Genomic DNA, 19,704 nt, shown 5'->3' on the forward strand with positions numbered 1-19,704 from the left:
AGCGTCGTTGCTGTGGAAATAAGTGAGCGCTGAGCAACAGTCGTGTTGAGGAGAGAAACTCGTTTAGTTTGTCAACATGGAGAATCACAGAGAGTTTGCGAGAGCTGTTCCAGTGCAGATCACTGTTCTCTCTGGAAATAACTTGGTAAGTCACTCAAATCATGTTACAATCACTTAAATAAAAGCCTTAAAATGATTGTGCAAAACCGTGGAAACCTTAACTGGGGTTAGTTGTCACATGAGGAACGGCTATCACTTACTGTAAGGTCTTACATTCTTGTTCTCTCTGGCTAACTTATATGGTTTAAACACCTAACGTTAGTTCAAACTGTCTTACATTAGAGAAGAAACTGACTTTCAAATAAACCTACCATGAGAAATATTCACTGCAGTAAATAGTGTGACAACTAGCCCCGGTCTCCCCTAACGTCACCACTGTTGCAACAATAAAACGGTGGAAATTAAATATAATGATAAAACAAACATAGCACTAGCCACCACTGACTTGGGGAACAAAAATCGAATAAATAAATAAACAAAAATACAGGGAGATTCTGAGAGCCTCTTGCACTGTTTTAATGAGATCCCATAATATTGATCTATAATGATTTTACTTTAACAGTAGTAAAAATAGCAGTAGTGTGGTATTTTGGCACTACTGTGATAAATTCTTTGTGAGAGGTTGTTATAAGGTTTTACTGTAATAAGCATACATGTTCATTTGTGATTATTTCAGAGAAGCAGTAGGACTGATTCGTGTCTCAGTTTTGTTCGGGTGGAGTTCAGTGGATCTGTGCTGGGAGACTCACAAAAACTGGACATTGCTGTAGACAAAGATGTGGTGTACAACTTCACCTGTAGTTTTGAATGTTCAGAATCAGCACATACACTGGATGACGTGGCACATAAACCTGTCATACGTGAGTATTGAACATTCACAACGATTTATTTGTAGTTTTAGGTGCTGATTATGTGTCTCGAACCCCCACCACACTGCAAAAAATATAAATTTTCATACTCAATATTTTTGTCTTGGTTTCCAATATATATCTAGGTATTCTTGAATCAAGATACATTTACTTGAGAAGCAAAATTACTCAAGATATTAAGTCTCGTTTTCTAAAATAATAATAATAATAATAATTTAAAAGCGAGTTAAAAATTTAAGTGAGTTTATGCTTAAAACAAGAATTAATATCTGCCGTTGGGTTAATCGTGTCAAAAGTATATTTTATGTGCCTTATTCCCTACGCCACTGCTGCTGGCAGCCTGTCGTCAGTTTTGATACTTTTGGTATTTTAAGCATGAACTTAATTTTAATGTTGTTGTTTCAGAAAATATCTTGAGTAAATGTATATTGATTTAAGAATTTTTAGATATTTGTAATGGAAAACAGGACAAAAATATTAAGGTAGAAAATGATTTACTGCAGTTCAAATCTAGATAGAAAACTGTATATAATTCCATTCCATCCATCCATCCATACTGTATATACTAGGGGTGTAACAATATATCGTAATACAAAAATGAATGAACATGTATCGTGGATAGTGACAATATGTATTGTGTATTGTTCTCCCAAAATTCAAATTTCTGTGTGAGAAAAAATTCACATTTTCAGAGTTTTAGTGTCAGTACTACATTAAACTTCTATATATAATGTTGAATGTTATGTATAATAATGCAATGGGGGGATATTTGTGGGTCCTGATAATGCCAAATGTCTTATGTTACCAGTAAAACATTATTTTAAATATATCTAGTCAGTGACAGTGCAAGCACATTCGTCTAAAATAATTCTGTATTTTCACTATTGTCCTGTGCATTGGGTTTCCAGCACCAAATCCAAGCCTATTCATTTACAACCACAATGTAAAACCAAATGTAGCATTTTAATCAACAGTTAATTTTTTTTAACCTTTTATCATATGTCGTATCACAATAATATCGTATCGTGTGTTCAGTATCATGATATGTATCGAATCGTAACATGAGGGTATCGTTACACCCTTAGTACTATATACTACAAATTTTAAGGCCAGTTCACACGACAGACAGGTGCTTCGTCGTGTTTTGTCAAATCAGTTTGTTACTGTCGGCAGTGTTGGGAAAAGCTACTTTTAAAAGTAATGCATTACGAAATTGCGTTCCTCCCTAAAAAGTAACTATTTGCATTACTAAGTTACTTTTTATGGAAAGTAATGTGTTTCGTTACATTTGCGTTACTTTTTCTAACCTGGGCTGGGCTTGCTTGTTTATTTTACAAAAACAAATGGCAAACGTAAAGGATCTTTCACACCAAAAATGAAAATAAGCCTCAGGCTGATGGAAATGCAAATTCACTCCTGTCCAGTAGAGGGCGCCACTCAAACAAACCTTTCAGATGTGCTGCCATTCTGAATCGCAGAAGAATTGAGACAGGAGAAGAAAGTTCAACACTCATATTTCAGCAATAAAAGGAAAAAAAAGAAACAAAAATGTGATGTTTTTCTTTTTGCTCATTGTTATGGTTGAATTGGATCATCAAAGTTCAGCAGCAAAGACACTGATTAATAAAGTGAGATTAAATACATAAAGTAAATTTGTGTTATTCGACATATTTAACAAACACATATTTAATTATTGCAGGTTTGTTTAATATTCTGAGTGTGCATTTCACTGTTGTTATTCATTTTGAGGAATACTGAATCTGGTTTTTGTGCAAAATGAGTAAATGGCTGCTCACATTTAGTCTAAAACTACAATATTCATGTTCACACACAACGCGTCTGCCTCTTACTCACGATTTCTCTCAACATGGGGACAGGAGAGGAGATTTTGTTTTAAATATATAAGTAATGCATTACTTTACTACTTGAAAAAAGTGATCTGATAACTCTCGTTACTTGTAATGCGTTACCCACAACACTACCTGTCGGCATCCATTGGTCATGTTAAAACGTGTTTATCGAGTCTTGGCATGTCTGAGAAGTGATGACTGTAATCTGGTGACTGTCAGCGTCGGCATTTAAACCTATTTAGACTAAATTTCATGAGTTAAATCAGTCATGGTTAAATGTAAGCAGAAATGTATGTGTGCCCTCAGTAACGGTGCTCGAGACCTTACCAAAAGAGAAAAAACAAAAAGAGGAGAAAACCACTGTACTAGGACAAGCCGTTGTGGACCTTCTCCCACTGCTGCGAGGTTAAACTAGTTCATTTTATTCAAACTTGTCACATTTGATACCACTTTTTATGGATTCTCATATTATTGAGATTTGAGGCGGTGCTGTTTTTATTGTAGGTCAGTGTAGCTTCTCATCCACTGTGCTTCTTCATGATGTTGCTGTGCATGAGGACGGCGTAAAAGTAAGAAAGTCATTTTTACACCACTAATTTAGTATGTTTTTAAATACATGTTTTATATCTCGTGTGTGTTTGCGTGTACAGTCCACACTAGATGTGACGGTGAGCGTTCCAGAGCCGTTGCTCTCCGATGACCAGCGCTCTGACTCTAATGTGCTGATGGTCACCGTTGAGACGATGTATTCGGTTCCTGAGGTCTGGAATCAGGCCTCCACTCCTCCATCCAGCTACGTAGCTGCCCTGCAGATTCCCGCCTCAGCCACGGTGAGAAACAAGTGCTTGAACCAGTACTTGATTCTCCAAATCATCCAAGAAGCAAGACACTTTAAGCCTCTGGTATTCCTTACTTAGGGGTCACACTTGTGAACCTGTGGTCAAAACATACAGACCTGGTTTCACAGACAGGGCTTAGATTAAGCCGGGATTACACCTTAGTTCAATTAGGACATTTAAGTAGCTAAAAATCAACTGTGGAGTGTTAACGCTGTCAAATCACTAGCCAATTTGGCGTGTTACTTACTGTGTTTACTCACTTTGCTGGGGAAGTTTGTGTAAGCCAAATCGGCACAGATTTAGTGCAAATACTCAACTCCTGAGTCATTATGATATATTAAATACAGCGTATTGCGCAGAATCTGCGCATATTTGGCTTACTTGAACATGCCCGTCACTACGCAACAAATAACGGCGTGCTTGTTCAGTCGCATTGAAGCAAAAGCGAAGATTAAATAGCATTTGGTTAACAGAAAAGACTTTGTTATTTTCCTACATCCTACATTTTTTAATGTTTTTTATACTGTACTGGTCTGTCTGCCTAAAACACATTTTTTGGTGAAAAGGATGAGGATAAAAGAGGAAGGGAGGAGATGGCTGGATGACAGGATTTTGTTTGAATAATAAATTAATTTATAAAATCCAAATTGTATTCAATTCAATTCAACTTTATTTCCAGACTCAAGGTCCTGTATATACAGTATATATATATATATATATTTTTTTTTTTTGGCTAGTAGAAGTTCTGAATGGCCAGCAACTTAAACATGTAGTAGCCAAATTGGCCGGTGAATGAAAAAGTTCATTTCAAACCCTGCTGGTGTGCATCTTGAGACAAAACAATGGCATTGGCATATTTTTAGATATGCCAGTGCAAGTTGCATTCATTTAAAACAGCTCAAGCATTGTATAAATTAATGGGATCATTTAATTATGGATATGCATTTAACTATGCATTGTAGTCTGGGACTTAAGCCTTGTCTGTGAAACCGGGGAACAGACGACAAGAAATGAAACTATATTTTGTTTCACTAATATATATTTTTTCTTTTTTTTTTTGTATTTTGAAGGAGTTTCATGGTACTAGACAATATTCACCTCTAAATTATGCACCAATTATTTTTAAATATAAAATAATTCAAATGTATCTAATATTATTTTCAATTAATTCAGTGTTTAAGTTCTGTTTATGTAGCAAGTGCCACAAACGCCACCAAGTTTTGCACCATTCCAGTGAAGTAAAACATTTAGAAAAATCAAAATGTGAAATGACAGAATATATATGTAAGATATTTTTATTTTCAAAGAAATAATTCATCTACAAATAAAAAGTCTGACATTATCAATTGTTTTTCAGAAAGAGCAAGTGTTGTTGTTCTCCAATGGCATCTTAAAAATGGGCGGTGCGCAGGAGCCAGTGCCAAGACCCAAAAAATGGCCCTTGGGGCCTCTTCTCACACCAGGAGCCGAGGTCATTCAGGGCCTTTATATTGACTCAGAACCCACAGACACGGATCACGGAGACCTTACCGAGATAGAGGTGATCTGAGCCGTTAATGGACAGTGATGGATGTGAAAGGAATATGGAGCATGTCACCACATTGATTTGTGTGTGGGTTGTAGGACAAGGATTTCAGAGAGAACGCGGAGTGTAACGAGAATAGGGTGAGCTGGGATACGGCACGTCGATGCTTTATCGATGCAGGGGGCGTGGCAAGGTGAGTAAACACCTCTTTTAATCAATGCACTCGAATTTATTTTCCCATTATTTGTCACGTTCTCCAATGATGGCTTCTGCTTTTTTTAGTCTGTCCCGCAGGATTGCAGAATGCAGACTGTGGCCTGTTGAGATCATGAAAGCCAATCAGATGGTTCCAACCAAAGGTGGGAGAACAGCCAGAGACAAGCTGGTGAGAAACTTCCTGAACTTTAACATCTCAAGATGGCCCTCAAAACCCAAAACCCAAAACAAGACAGAAATAACTTATTGATGAAACCAATTTTGCCTGTGTGTGCTGTAGGGGGAGGAAGAGACACATCTATCATTTCATGGAGTGGTTTACGTGGATCTGGTGCCGTTGTTGTACCCTGGAGTACGGCGAATACACGGGGTGTACAGAGTCTACCCGTTTTATGAGTCTGATCTACTGAATAAGGCGAGTGAATATAAGTCATATGCACATGAAATCAATTGTGCATCAAGATCAGAAATGACATAGTCTGACACAACTGGAAAGCAAAAATATGACTTAAAGCAAAATGACTTTGAAATTTAGTTTTTTTTTCTCTCATTTGTTTTAAGGTTTTCAAAAAACAAAACTTAAAGGGATAGTTCACTTTGAAATTAATTTTTTATATGTTTTAGCTTACCTCAAGGGCATCCAAGATGTAGGTGTCTTTGTTTCCGCAGTAGTTTCAATTTTGATATTTTTAGGTCAAACCGTTCTTGTCTGTCAGTCATATAATGCATGTCGATGGTCACTGTCTCAAATCACAAGCACAGAGTCCAAATTAAAACAATTCCCCATCGTCCAAATGAAACAATTCCCCATCATAAGTACACATTGATGGCCTAAGACACGAAACGAGCGGTTTGTGTGAGAAAACGAACAGTATTTATATCGTTGTTATCTCTTGAAAACAGCACACGTCCAAATGATCTGACGGCGCGGACGGGTATAGATATATAGATGTCGCCTTGGTTACTGCAGTTCATTGGAACGAAACCGTAGCCAAGCGACATCTAGTGTATATATCTATACCCGCCCGCTGGCGGGTATAGATGTATACACTAGATGTCGCCTTCGCTACTGCAGTTCATTGGAACAAAACCGTAGCCAAGGCGACATCTATGTAGGCCTATATATCTATACCCGCCCGCGCCGTCAGATCATTTGGACGTGTGCTGTTTTCAAGAGATAACAACGATATAAATACTGTTCGTTTTCTCACACAAACCGCTTGTTTCGTGTCTTAGGCCATCAATGTGTACTTATGATGGGGAATTGTTTCATTTGGACGATGGGGAATTGTTTTAATTTGGACTCTGTGCTTGTGTTTTGAGACAGTGACCATAGACCTGCATTATATGACTGACAGACAAGAACGGTTTGACCTAAAAATATCAAAATTGAAACTACTGCGGAAACAAAGACACCTACATCTTGGATGCCCTTGAGGTAAGCTAAAACATATCAAAAATTAATTTCAAAGTGAACTATCCCTTTAAAGCCCCCCTGTAGGCAATCATTTTATCCCTTAAAACTCATCTTTGATCACCAAAATGACATATTTAAGCTTTTATTCGGTGAAAAAAATCTCTTCATGCCTTAAAATAGCTTGAATGTAACTCTACACCCTCGCCTCATTTAGTATACACAGTTCTATGAATATGCAAATGAGCCCCGCCTCCACTCACTCACTCCAGCTCAGAGATCCAATTGTTGATGATCACACTTTGATCTGATTGGCTACAAGGTAGTTTGTGACGTCAGAAACACCAGCGATTTCAAACCGTGTTTTTTCACTTCAGTTTTAAGGAGAAAATACTTATGAATTTACACATGGTTTGTCTTAAAGCATATTAAAAACACCACATAGACATATAAACAATATTAAAACCTTAATTTTCACCACAGGGGGACTTAAAGTAATTTTGCTTATTATGCATCTTGATTTAAAAATGTTTAGATATTTGTAATTGAAAACAAGACAAAAATATTGAGTCAGAAAATCATGTTTTGCAGTGATGAAGCTGATATCTCCTGTATCATTTTAAGTCAGGGATGGTGCTTAAAGTTGCATTAAACTAGTTTTAGATTCATATAAGTTTTACACCCAAACATTCACTGTACTTTTGACCAATACTTTTAAATGGTCCAACAAAAAGCTTGTGATGCTGTGTCCAAATCAACAGATGCCATTATAAAGTCCATGACCACTTTTGAATCAGCTAGCGAAACATATAAACAATACGAAGTGCATATTAATTTAAGATTGATTCTTTGACAGTGAATCTTGTTTTATGTGCTGTTCCAGACTCAGAGGACCTACAGCGTTCTGAAGGAGCTCAGCAGAGCACCGCCGGCACCGGGCCGAACTCGAAACAATTCCTCCGTCGAATCCTTAAGGGCGTTTCAGAGTAAAACCTTAGACAACCAGAGAGGAAACAAAGAGGTTCCCAAAAAGGTATAGAAAAAAAAAAAAGATCTTATTAGTATATCAATACATTCTCCTTTAGGTGTTTGAAATTCCACTGCCTCAAACAAAAGTCTGCTCAGATACCAAAAAATCTCAATGAAAAGTCAGAGATTTCAATACGAGCTCGAATGTATCTCATCAAATTCTCCATAATTAAGCAGCCTAAGCTGCTATCCACATTCATTTATAGCTCAGTACTCTTTCTGCTTGACAACTATTTGAGTTTATTTTGATTTCTCCTGATAAATTGTAGGAGAAACATCTGAGACAAAGATGATGCTTGACAGAACACAACATGAAGTCACTAATGAGCTATGAAAAGCGACTTCAGAGCAGTACAAAGTTCCTCAAAGTCACAGCTGCTTTCAAATGTCACGCACACAAAGCATACGTTTCACCCGAACGAGACGTCATAGAGTCGTTTGGAGCAGATGCCATCTCTTCCCCTCTCCGTACGGCATCGGGGCTCGTTTTTGATACCCCCCCTAATTAAATCCGGATCTGTGGCCGAGGCACGCTTCCCGAACCTATTAGCTGTAATAGCAGCAGATTGCGGTGAATCATCTCCTTTGCTCATCTACCCCTCTCTGACGCCCCGTGGCTCTTCAGCAGACGGAGCGAGGCGAGGAACACACACCGACCGAGCATCTGACGCCGCAGCTGCGCGATACACAAATAATGTCTTTTCACGGCTCAGTGATGTTTAATCCAGATCTCTAATGAGTTTCGTTTAACTAACAACTATTAAAATGTCGATGGAGAAACAAGTGAGACAACGGAATGACTTTAGAGTTATTAAATGAATATGTCATTTGATCGTGAGAGAATTTGATGGGAAATCATGAGTTTGTATGGAGATCTCAGACTTTTTGATTGACTTTGCTAACTTGGCAAATCTGAGCATGGTTTGAGACGCTGAGATTACGGTAGTTTTTTTCTAATGAGAAATGAGATTTGAGAATCTCTGTTGAGATATTGAGATAAACAATTGAGATATTAAATAAATCTCAATTGCTCCGCCCTTCTATTTTTTCACCTCACTGAATATCCACAGTCACTATGAATTACACTAATGTTCAAAGGTTTGGGTTGGTAATTTAAAAAAAATATATTTTTGAAAGTCTCTTCTGCTCACCAAGGCTGCATTTATTTGATCAAAAATACAGTAAAATCAGTAATATTTTGAAATATAATTACAATTTTTGTTTTATATTTTGATATATTTTAAAGTGTAATTTATTCCTGTGATCAAAGCTGAATTTTCCGCATCATTACTTCAGTCTTCAGTGTCACATGATCCTTCAGAAATCATTCTAATATGATGATTTAATGCTCAAGAAATACTTTGTATTATTAATAATGTTGAAAACAGTTGTGATGCTTAATATTTTTGTGATACACACAATAATTTTTTTTGTTCAGGATTCTTTGACAAATAGAAAAAAAAAATCTTTTTTAAATAGAAATCTTTTGTAATATTATATATTTATAATATAATTATCAATTTATGATTGATAATCAGCATTCCTTGCTGGATAAACATATTAATTTCATTAAAAAATAAAAAAGTGTTAATTTAAATAAATAAAAATAAAAAATACTGACCCCAGTCTTTTGAACAGAAGTGTACATCACATTGCGCAAGTGAAATAGTTTTTGAATGCCGTTTAATGTTTATTTTAAAGGAGAACTCGGTAACTCTAGCGAACTCTAGTCACTTCTTCGCTGATTTTCCCTTTTGTTGTCGCATGTTTTCCCCACGAGCTCCCCCTACAGCTGTGGTGGGCGTATATTTCACAACACAGTCGTAAAAAACTCACTTGCGGCGGCCTCCTCCCCCTCTCTACCGCTGCTCATGTGCGTTTGTTATGATCGGAGCAAGCCAACTGTATCGTGTGGAGCTATGTCTACCGAGGTGGGTAATCTGGTAATACATCATACATGCGTGTGTGTTTATGTCGAATTGCCGTAAAGCAATTTGTGTTTCGCGCTCGTTCTCATTCTCGTTCTCGCTTCTCACGAGACTTCCCATTTCTATCTTGCCGGGACGGTAGTCCCCAAGTTGCAAGGTTGGTTTTCCGCCTGGGAACGCTGGGGGGAGCGGGGAAAGTCACCAATATCACCAGAACAGGTTGTTTAACCATCCAAATGATTTCTAGACAGTTTTATTACGTTAAAAAAGTTACCAAGTTCTCCTTTAATACAACGCTTTTCAATAAGTTTAGATAGTAAGTAATGGGACTACTTAGGAAAGAATAATGATTTCCTCTTTCTATAGCCAGATTCCCAGGGAAAATCTGCTCAGTCTGAAAGTGTGACTGGACTGGAGCCACCGGTGAACACGGAGGGACAGGTCAGTTCATCCGTCACGTATGCATCAAAATGAAGCAGTCAAATATGAAATATAAAGTCTTGGTAAGGTGTGATCTTCCCTTTTGTCATTATCTCAGATGTATACCGATTCAAGATCGTACATCATTATTGAAATTGCTATGGAAAAGCCGCTGGTTCCCAAGAGACCACCGGAGGAGCTGGCCAGACGGTAATAGGAAAGAGCTTCTCTCAAATTCAAAGCCTTGTTTTGTCTTCAAAGTGTGTTTAGAGAGTGCTTCAGATTAATTGATTCTGTCTGATACAGTGTGAAGGAGTTGGTTCCTCCCAGACCTCCTCTGCCTCGACGGCCAGCAGGTGCAGAAAAAGTAAAAACCACATTTTTTTCCTGTTTTCTCACTATTTCTGTCAGATATTTTCCTCTCGCAGTCAGATCTATGGGAAATCATTTGTCTATAACAGTTAACACTATCATGGCAAAAGAGAATGGCTGAAACTTGCTATGAAATGCCTGGGTCATATTTCAGAAAGGAATATTTTTTACTGTAACAATATTTGTATGACAATGAAGCATTTTGAATTTGCATTCAAATTTATGAGTTGCATTATTAAACAATAAAGCACTTGCAGTCGTGCTGCTGTTCTGGATATGTAAGAATCGGTTGAGTGATTCAGTGACTCGCTCATTCAGACAGTTATTTTTTGGTGTGTTTGAGTTGACGTGGCGTAGACCGATCAGTGTATGTCATCAAAGTACTGCGACGGAGCCGTCAGCTCTCTCTTTAATGTCATACACCGATCAGTCTGTGCAGCGCCGCTTCATGTCAAACACACCTGTTTTCTTCCTGAATGAATCAGCGTGTTTGAGTGAATCATTAGATTCAGTGCCTGTTCCTGTGCTTTTGAACGAATCGGTTGAATGAATGAATCAGTGGCTCGCTCATAAAGACGGTCATGTATCACCACCTACTGACGTAAATCTAATTTTTATTAAGATTTTGGCTGTGAAATAAGACATCCAAATAGCTAATAAATCATATTATTAATAATAAATGTGCATGGTATTATCAGGCAGTACAGGAATACCAGTCTCAGATAGCGAGTGTGGCCGCCCAGGTGTTGGATCAGTACCAGCAGCTGTTCGGGAGCGCGTTTGTACCTGGAGGGAAACCTCTGGACCCCGTCCTGCAGGAACAGCGCAAAACCCAGCTGCTCGGAGAACTCAACTGCTCTGGGAAATACTTTGCCTTCAAGGAACAGATGAAGGTGAATTTGAATCATGTTAAATGTGTCATTTTTAATTTACTCCATTTAATGTTATTCAAGGTTTCTTGCTACAAAAATGCTATAATTTAGTGTTTATTAACCATTTCCTTTCTCTTTCCTTTAGATTTTAAGCTGGTTGGTTTCAGTGTTATTTTAATGTAATATATTATATTACACTATAGCATTTAATATACAGTATATATATATATATATATATATAATAGCTTTTATTTTTATATTTTATATAATTTTATTTTATTAATTTTGTTATGTGCTTTCATCATTTGTATACGTTTTTTAATTTATAATTAAAATTAAAATACATTTAAACAAATTTCTATTTGGCTTTAATTTTATTTTAGCTATAGTAATAGTAGGTATTCCGGTTTAAGTAATTTTAGTACTTACATTTACTTTATTTCAGTCACTAGCTGCCAAGGTGGCATTTCTAATTTTCATTTTAAGTTTTTATATCTATATTTAAATCACCTTTATTTTCAGTTAATGAAAACAATTTTACATTTTTTATAGTTTTAGTACCGTTGTACTGTAAAAGCATTTAATTAATTTAATTTGAGTTATTCTTTATGTGCTTTTGTAAAGCTCATTCATGTTTTAAATATTTCTGATTAGCTTAAATTAAAAAAAAAAATCTTCATTTTTTTTCTTCATTTTTTTTTACTTCAATTAACAAAAATAATTTCTAATAGATTTAGTTTAAATTAAAAATAACAACACATGCGTGTTTTGGACTTCTACATGTAAACAACCTTTATTATGATTCATACTGTTGTTTATCAGGGCAGACTGATTAGCATATATGCTAATGAGCTCCTGGTGTTTGTTGCATGTGTCAGTACTCTGTGGTCCGGATCGTAAGAGAGAAGATGTTGAGGACAGAGGCCTTCTCAGACCCCGAACAGCTCCAAGCGTTCCTCAGTCAGCTCTACGTGTTCCTGGTGGACGAGATGCATGCTGCTCTCAATAAGGTGACGCCTCAAAATATTAATTTGTGTGATCTGTCAAAGGAAGCATCACTCGTGCTGAGAGTTACTGATCTGAACATTGAACATCGGTGCTTTAGGGTCTGTATTATTATCAGTTGTGTTTTCATGCACTCTATTGAATCAGAGCCTGTCAGTGGACTCTCAGGACACGCATCATGAGCCTCTGCTGAGCTGCGCTCAACTCAAACACTTCGCCAAAGAGGCTGAACTCAACACGGACTACCAGCTGGCGGCACAGTACTATCAGGAGGTAAAGCATTACTGCACTTTTGATGCTTAAAAATAACATACTCGACTGTCTCGATCATCATAATACTATCATAATACATGTACATATGTTGTTTTTTTACAGTAGTTTATATTATAGTGTAAAGCAGTATTTTAGTGTCATTGAAATACTATTATTGTCAGGTTTATGTTTTGTTTTCATTGACTTTTAGGAGCCGTTTACACGACACCGTTTTCAACGAAAAAAACGTAAAACTGCGCTTTGGCCGTTCATTTACGAGACAACAGCGTTTTGGGGGCATGAAAATGCTAACTTTTGAAAACAGGTTTCAAAGTGCACGTTTTTGAAAACTATAGGCTACCATTATCATCTCCATGTAAACTACCAAAACCTGAATTTGTGAAAACAGTGACATCGTGCGAATGTGCATTACGTATTCAGACTATAGGTGCGTAGTGTTTCTTTACAAAGTGACATCGCCAACTACTGGCCTGGCATGAATAATACAGCTTTTCTAGTCGCTGTTGATAATAATGCTGTCATAATACTAAAAAACATTTTCGAAAGATCAAATGGGCTTTGGATAGCCTGGAAATCCAGACCTAAATCTAAAAGATTATCGGCCAGCTCGAGGGGCGGCACCAAGCATGCATTTGAAAATCTCACTGCACACAATTGGATAACACTACGACCAATCACAACAATAAACCCCATACGCTTAGCTCCCAGCGGAGATAACTGGTAGATTAGAATCATGCCGTATCCGGTCGGCAAAACAGCAAAAACTTCCTTCTTGCAAAAGAATGATTTGAGCGCCGTCTTCTGTTCCTCTTTTAGATAAAAAGCCAAGTCTAACTCGTTCATTATAGCAGCCAAAGCCGTTTCAAACAACTGGTGTTCATCCATAGCCATCTTGCAATGTTTACTAATGACTTCGACGTCACAGCGCTGTCGTCATCTGTTTAGCTCGCCTCTGGCCCGCCTATATCAGATAACCCAATGTGATTGGTGCAGCTCGGATACAAGGGCATATTTAATGAGCGTCATTACTCGACGCCAGAGTAAACTCACTTAGCAAATTCAACTTGTGCTCTTGCAAGAACTCTGGATTGCCAGGGTAGGCTTTGGAAGCATTTATGTACGAATGCATTGCAAATCTGAAATCTGAGTGCACAACACACAATAAAATGATAAACCATTATTACAGTAATATACTGTATACTGAATGTTTAGGATGCAGTGTAAACTACATAATGGTTTTATACCTAACCAGGAAACAACGTGTTCGGTCATATTTCACCCACAAATCAAAAGAAAGAAAAAATTGAATATGTTATCTGTATGTTCTCTATGTTTCGCTGTCATTTTATTTGTCATTTCATTGTAAAGCGACCTTGAGTTTGCAGAAAGGATCTATATTATCTGTATTATGCTGGTTTTTAAAAAAACATTGTCTTACAGTAATGAGAATGAGATTAACCATTGAGAATAATGAGTTGACAACAAACCCTGCCGAGTGAAACCCCTTGATGTTAATTTAATGCAAGGAAAAGATCAATTTGGCATTTCAAGCATGAACGCACCATATTTTATGAAAAATGTCGCATATAATTATGGTATCTCATGCATAAACAACAAACTCCTTCTAATGACAGTGTGCCATTTCAAACGGAGATTTAGCAATCATTTGTGATATGACAGTATCATTGAATGTGACTCATGTCTCTCTGAATTTGCCTCTGTAGTGTTTGATTCGAGACCGCAGTGACCCGTCCCACTGGTTTGATTATGGAGCGTTCCACATGCTGACCGCTGACCACCTGATGGCCGAGCAGTGCTTTCAACAGGCCTTATCCATTGAGCAAACACACATACCCAGGTTAGCAGACAGAAATGACTCAGAATAGGTCTCTAAAAACTCTTTTCTGACTTCTTCTGTGGGGTTTGGTGCAGTTTGCTCATGTGCGGTGTCCTGTCTGACATGAATGGACGCTATGAGGATGCAGAGACCTTCTTTGAAAGGGCGACTAGTGTGGAGCCGAACAATGTGGTCGCCTGGACTTTATTTGGTGAGAACAGAATTAAACAGCACATGCACTAATGCTCAAAAGTTTGGGGTTAGAAAGATGAAGAAATTAGTACTTTTATTGAGCAAGGATGCATTCAATTGATCAAAAGTGACAGTAAAGACATGTTTAATGTTAAAAAAAGATTTATAGTTAAAAAAAAGGCTGTTCTTTTGAACTTTCTGTTCAACAACGAAAAAATATATCACAGTTTCCACAAAAATATGAAGCAGCACAACTGTTTTCAACACTGATAATAATCAGAAATATTTTTTGAGCATCAAATCATCATATTAGAATGATTTCTGAAGGATCCTGTGACACTGAAGACTGGAGTAATGATGCTGAACATTTTAACATGTTAAAATAGAAAACAGCTATTTTAAATAGTAAAAATAATTCACAATATTACTGTTTTTACTGTATTATTTTGATCAAATAAATGCACATTAAAAAGACAAAACAAATCATATCTACCCCAGCTTTTGAACGATAGTGTTTTCTTTTTAATATTCTGTCATATCATACTCATTCATTTGAGTTCATTTTGCAACATTATGTAGTTAGTGTGCACAATAATTTTGACGGAATGATGAAAATATGTGTCAAATTGTTGTCAGGTGTGTTCTCCCAGGCTCAGGAGAAGTTCATCCAGGCAGAAATGGCTTTTCGGGAGGCCAATAGGCATTTTATTTCAGTCATGAAAAATGACCAGACATCTGGAGCAAAAATAACCTCAGAGACTCAGTCTGGTCAGGAGAAGGAGCAGAATGATGAAACGAGTGAGACAGGTGACCACCTCTTTTCTGTCTGCTCTGTGACAAATGCCCTTTCCTTTATAGCTCATATGGGATCATTTGCTTTAAAGGTGGCGTTGGCGCTGTGCACGAAGAAGACATCCCACAGAACTGCCAGGAGAGAAAACAGGAAGAGCAACACCAAACCACTATCTTCATGGAGACAGTGTGGTTTCTCCTGCAGAACTATGCATTACAGGTCAGCGGATGGTGACGTCAGTAGATCCTGTGCACATCAGTCTCAAATGACTCACTTTTACATTAAAGGAGTCCATTTATAATGTTATAATGTTCGTCAAAGTTTCTCAAAAAAAATGTTACACTTAAAAGGCTGTTTTGCTGCTGTCTTTAAGTTTTCAAATGTCTTTTTTTTTAAGTCTCATGCTCACCAAGGCTGCATTTATTTGATCAAAAATATTGTGAAATATTACTACCGTTTAAAATAGCTTTTTTCTATTGTAATATATTTTAAAATGTAATTTATTCCTGTGATCAAAGCTGAATTTTCAGCATCATTACTCCAGTCTTCAGTGTCACATGATCCTTCAGAAATCATTCTAATATGATGATTTGCTGCTCAAGATTTATGTTTTTTTATCAATGCTGAAGACTTTTTTCAGGATTCTTTGATGAATAGAAAGTTTAAAAGAACAGCATTTCATGTTAACATTTGTAACATTATAATTGTCTTTACTGTCACTTTTGATCAATTTAATGCATCCTTGCTGAATAAAAGTATTAATTTCTTCCAAAACTGACCCCAAACTTTTGAACAATAGTGTAGATGTTTATAAATACCCTGTACGTTATGATCGATTAACCTCAGGTTGTCTCATCAGGAGTTGCAGGATGTGAGCGGTCTTATGCTAATGATGAGTGACTTTTTTCTGAATTATCCATTTTTTGCAGTTTAGATTCGAAATGTGGACAGAAGATGAGCTTTGAGTTTTGAATTTCTACATAGTACAGTAAACAGCAAGAACGAAGCACATTTGAATGTGTATGTTAATAGTTAATGCTGAATTGTGTCCGTCCAGATGTCCCAGCGGACTCTGGCTCTAGAGCTGCTCTCTCCAGACAGAGGAACCATCAGCTCGTATCATCTCGCTCTGGCCCGGCTTCATCTGCTGAGAGGAGAACACGACAGCGCTGAGGCCAGCCTGAAGGAGGCGCTGATCCACAACATCCAGGTCTGCACAAATCATTCCCTTTACTGGGTACTGATAGTGATGGGAGAAATGTAGAAACTTTGAACCAATTGAACCAATTGTTCAAAAACGATTCACTGTTTGGAAGCACTTGAAACACCACGCGCTGGTGACCCCTGCTGGTCAAAATGGTGTAAATGCAATGGAAACACAGCCCAAACATGCATGAAAACTGGAATCTATTAAATGCAATTAGCAAATCATCTAATACCACTAAATATGATGTCTCTGTATTATATGTTATTTTATTATGTTTTCATGGAGAGCTTGTTTTTTTGGTTATTCAGTCCAATAAGAGAATATTGACTCTTCTCTTTATTATACAAATGTGTCATTAAAAATGTTTACAAATTTATTAAACTTTTTGTTTCGAAACTGTACTGAAATCATGTGACTTTGGCAGTTTAGGTGCGTTCATGTCGTAATTAGCATAATTACAAGATTTCAACTTGTGAAACCTTGTAAAAAGCGTTCACATCCTCGTAGACCTCGTAATTACAACTTGTAAGCTGAGAAAACCTCATACTTGTACCACCTGACGGCTGCAGATTCATTTAGGCGTTGTTAGTGTGATAGTGAACGTCACATGTTGCACATTACAGTAATTACGACGTAGCATTTCAACACCGCATTTGATACACGCTCCAAATCACTGCTTCAAAACAAACGATTGGTGTTTCGAAAGCCCCCATCACTAGGTTTTTAGATGCACCTGGGATTCATCGCTTTCTCTTGGTATTTGATCCCGGCAGAACCCAGACACATGGGCCCTGTGGGGTCACTTGCATCACGCGAGGGCCGATTACGCTCAGGCTCAGAGCTGCTATGAGCGGACGCTGGATTCTGTGCTGGACGCTTCAGACACACACTCCGTATCCCTCCGTCTGGGCTCCATCTACCTGCAGGACGGAGAAGTGAGTTCCTATTAATCCTTCAATCTTCTTTATGAGTTATTTTTTACTTATCATGTGTGTTTCATTCTCTCTTTAGTATGAAAAAGCCAAAGCTGTGTTCCTGCGCGTCTGCAAACGCTCTCCGTCATGCCTCACTTGGCTCAGGCTGGGAATCTCCTGCTATAGAGTGAGTATATACCCATGAGGCATTTAGAAGATCCGTCTGTGTCTGTAGCATGCCAGTGGATTTTGCCATTAGCCAAGAACTGCCTTGAGGATTTTGACACGATCTAATCACAGATCATGTCACTGCAATGTTCAATCAACATGAAGTCAACAGTGGTCACTTTCTTAATATTCCATAATAATATTCATAATAGAATAAGAAGCCCCTAAAGAAACATGGTGGTGGAAAAAAATATTTAGATGAGATTATATATAAACAGTTCCATTCAAAAAAGAATATATATATATATATATATTTCTGACTATTATCTCATATGTCAGGCTTTACAGGGTTAAGGGTGGTCAAAAAGTAAGATGAAATTCTGATAGCTTGTAATATAAATCAATGAGATCTTACATAAAATGCATATAAATATCAGTTGTGATTCTATATCTCCCGATAATATGTCTTAAGATGGTATTTAAACGCTTAGTTTTATGATCAAAGCTCTACAATTTTTATAATGCAATTCAATACAAGGAGGATTGACAGATGAGCAAATAAGCATTCCTCAAAAGCCTACTGGATCATATTTTATACTCGCAATTAAACATGATTTTTCTACAAATGATGTATGGATAAGTTGCTTCACTTCAGTAAATGTTCATCTCGAAATATTACTAACAATATAACAGTTATTCTTAGGTTTACTTTATCAAAATCAGTCAAAAGATGTCTCTGCAAAAAGACACGTAAACCTCAACCTGAAGATGGATGTTTTCACAATTACACTAATAAAAGGCTTTCACTTTCTATAAAAGTATAAAGTATCAACCAGATGATAGAAGGCATGTAGTAGAGTGTGTTTTGCTGTATCTTCAGCTGGAGGAGCTGAGTGAGGCTGAAGAGGCGCTGACTGAAGCCAACACACTGAATAACAGGAATCCAGAGGTGTGGGCTTACCTGTGTCTGGTCTGTTTACAGGTGAGGGACTGCTGTCTTTCAGTCATTCATTCCCTCTTGTGAAATTGTAGGAAGCAGAGAGCAAAGGAACAGAACTTTTTTACTTCAGATTTGACTTTAGTTGCTTTGTCTTTCCAGACTGGCCGAAAACTAGAGGCAGAGCAGTCGTATAAATACGCCATGAAGGTTTGTATTGTGTAATGTTGAGGTGTTTGTGAATATTAAAGTCTTTGGTATCGAAATATGTTGAATTTTTGCCCTCTTTTATGTTTGGTTTCACAGATGAATTTACAAAAAGAGTCACTTCTACAGGAGATCCACGACCTGCAGTCACGCGTTGGGTTCGGAAACCCTTCCTTCTGAAAATGAAATTTTAAACATTAAAAAGCATTAATTACTTAATCCTAATATAAAAACGTGTAAATGATAATAAAATATGACTTTTAACAATCTACTGTAGTCTTTCTTGTGCATCGGGTGATCTTGGTGATATTTGCTACACAAGGCCCGTTCACACCAAGGACAGCAACTATAAAGTTGTATTAATCATTTTAATTCTATGTGAATAAGTCTACAGCACAACAATGATAACACTGATGAACGATATCGTTGGAATCACTTTCAGAATGATTTTTTCCCAGCTGAGGAATGATAAAAACATTGATAGCTTATCAGGATCCACCTTTTAAAGCAGCAGACGACAGAACCGCAGCACGTGATTAGCTATAATAAACACAACATTATCATCCTAATATAGTTATTGTTATAGTTATCTTTGTAGTTATCATTCTTTGTGTGAACGGGCCTTTATTGTTTACATAAGGTAGTACACATGCATAATTCAGGATGACTGATAAAAATGAAAGATTGAGAAAGGTATATAGATATGTCCAGAAGAGCATACTACCATAACATGCAAATTATCCCAGAATGCAACACACTGTACCTTCCATGAGAAAT

General features: G+C 37.1%; 1 protein-coding gene and 1 long non-coding RNA gene across 2 annotated transcripts in view; one reads left to right on the plus strand and one right to left on the minus strand.

The window, feature by feature from the left end:
* LOC311278113 overlaps nucleotides 1-19,704 on the minus strand; it is a 415,099-nt gene that overhangs the window by 199,807 nt on the left and 195,588 nt on the right. The gene's annotated exons all lie outside the window — the stretch shown is intronic.
* Nucleotides 7-19,196, plus strand: cfap70 (cilia and flagella associated protein 70). The gene is made up of 26 exons (XM_084388271.1): nucleotides 7-145; nucleotides 737-920; nucleotides 3,086-3,184; nucleotides 3,284-3,348; nucleotides 3,430-3,609; nucleotides 4,976-5,158; nucleotides 5,242-5,336; nucleotides 5,426-5,528; nucleotides 5,640-5,774; nucleotides 7,657-7,806; nucleotides 10,097-10,171; nucleotides 10,269-10,360; nucleotides 10,457-10,517; nucleotides 11,221-11,415; nucleotides 12,273-12,404; nucleotides 12,547-12,672; nucleotides 14,397-14,530; nucleotides 14,605-14,720; nucleotides 15,338-15,508; nucleotides 15,586-15,713; nucleotides 16,552-16,704; nucleotides 17,475-17,636; nucleotides 17,713-17,802; nucleotides 18,664-18,765; nucleotides 18,883-18,930; nucleotides 19,027-19,196. Exons 1-26 carry the CDS (start codon nucleotides 77-79, stop codon nucleotides 19,105-19,107), a joined length of 3,129 nt encoding a protein of 1,042 aa, XP_084244397.1. The 5' UTR covers nucleotides 7-76; the 3' UTR covers nucleotides 19,108-19,196.

Source organism: Rutilus rutilus (genome assembly GCF_951802725.1).
Source record: "Rutilus rutilus genome assembly, chromosome: 1".
Classification (NCBI taxonomy): Eukaryota; Metazoa; Chordata; class Actinopteri; order Cypriniformes; family Leuciscidae; genus Rutilus; species Rutilus rutilus.

Coding starts and splice junctions, on each gene's coding strand:
- cfap70 (XM_084388271.1), top strand. CDS start 77: ATGGAGAATCACAGAGAGTTTGCGAGAGCTGTTCCAGTGCAGATCACT. Junction 3,349..3,429: donor TGCATGAGGACGGCGTAAAA/GTAAGAAAGTCA, acceptor TTGCGTGTACAG/TCCACACTAGATGTGACGGT. Junction 3,610..4,975: donor AGATTCCCGCCTCAGCCACG/GTGAGAAACAAG, acceptor ATTGTTTTTCAG/AAAGAGCAAGTGTTGTTGTT.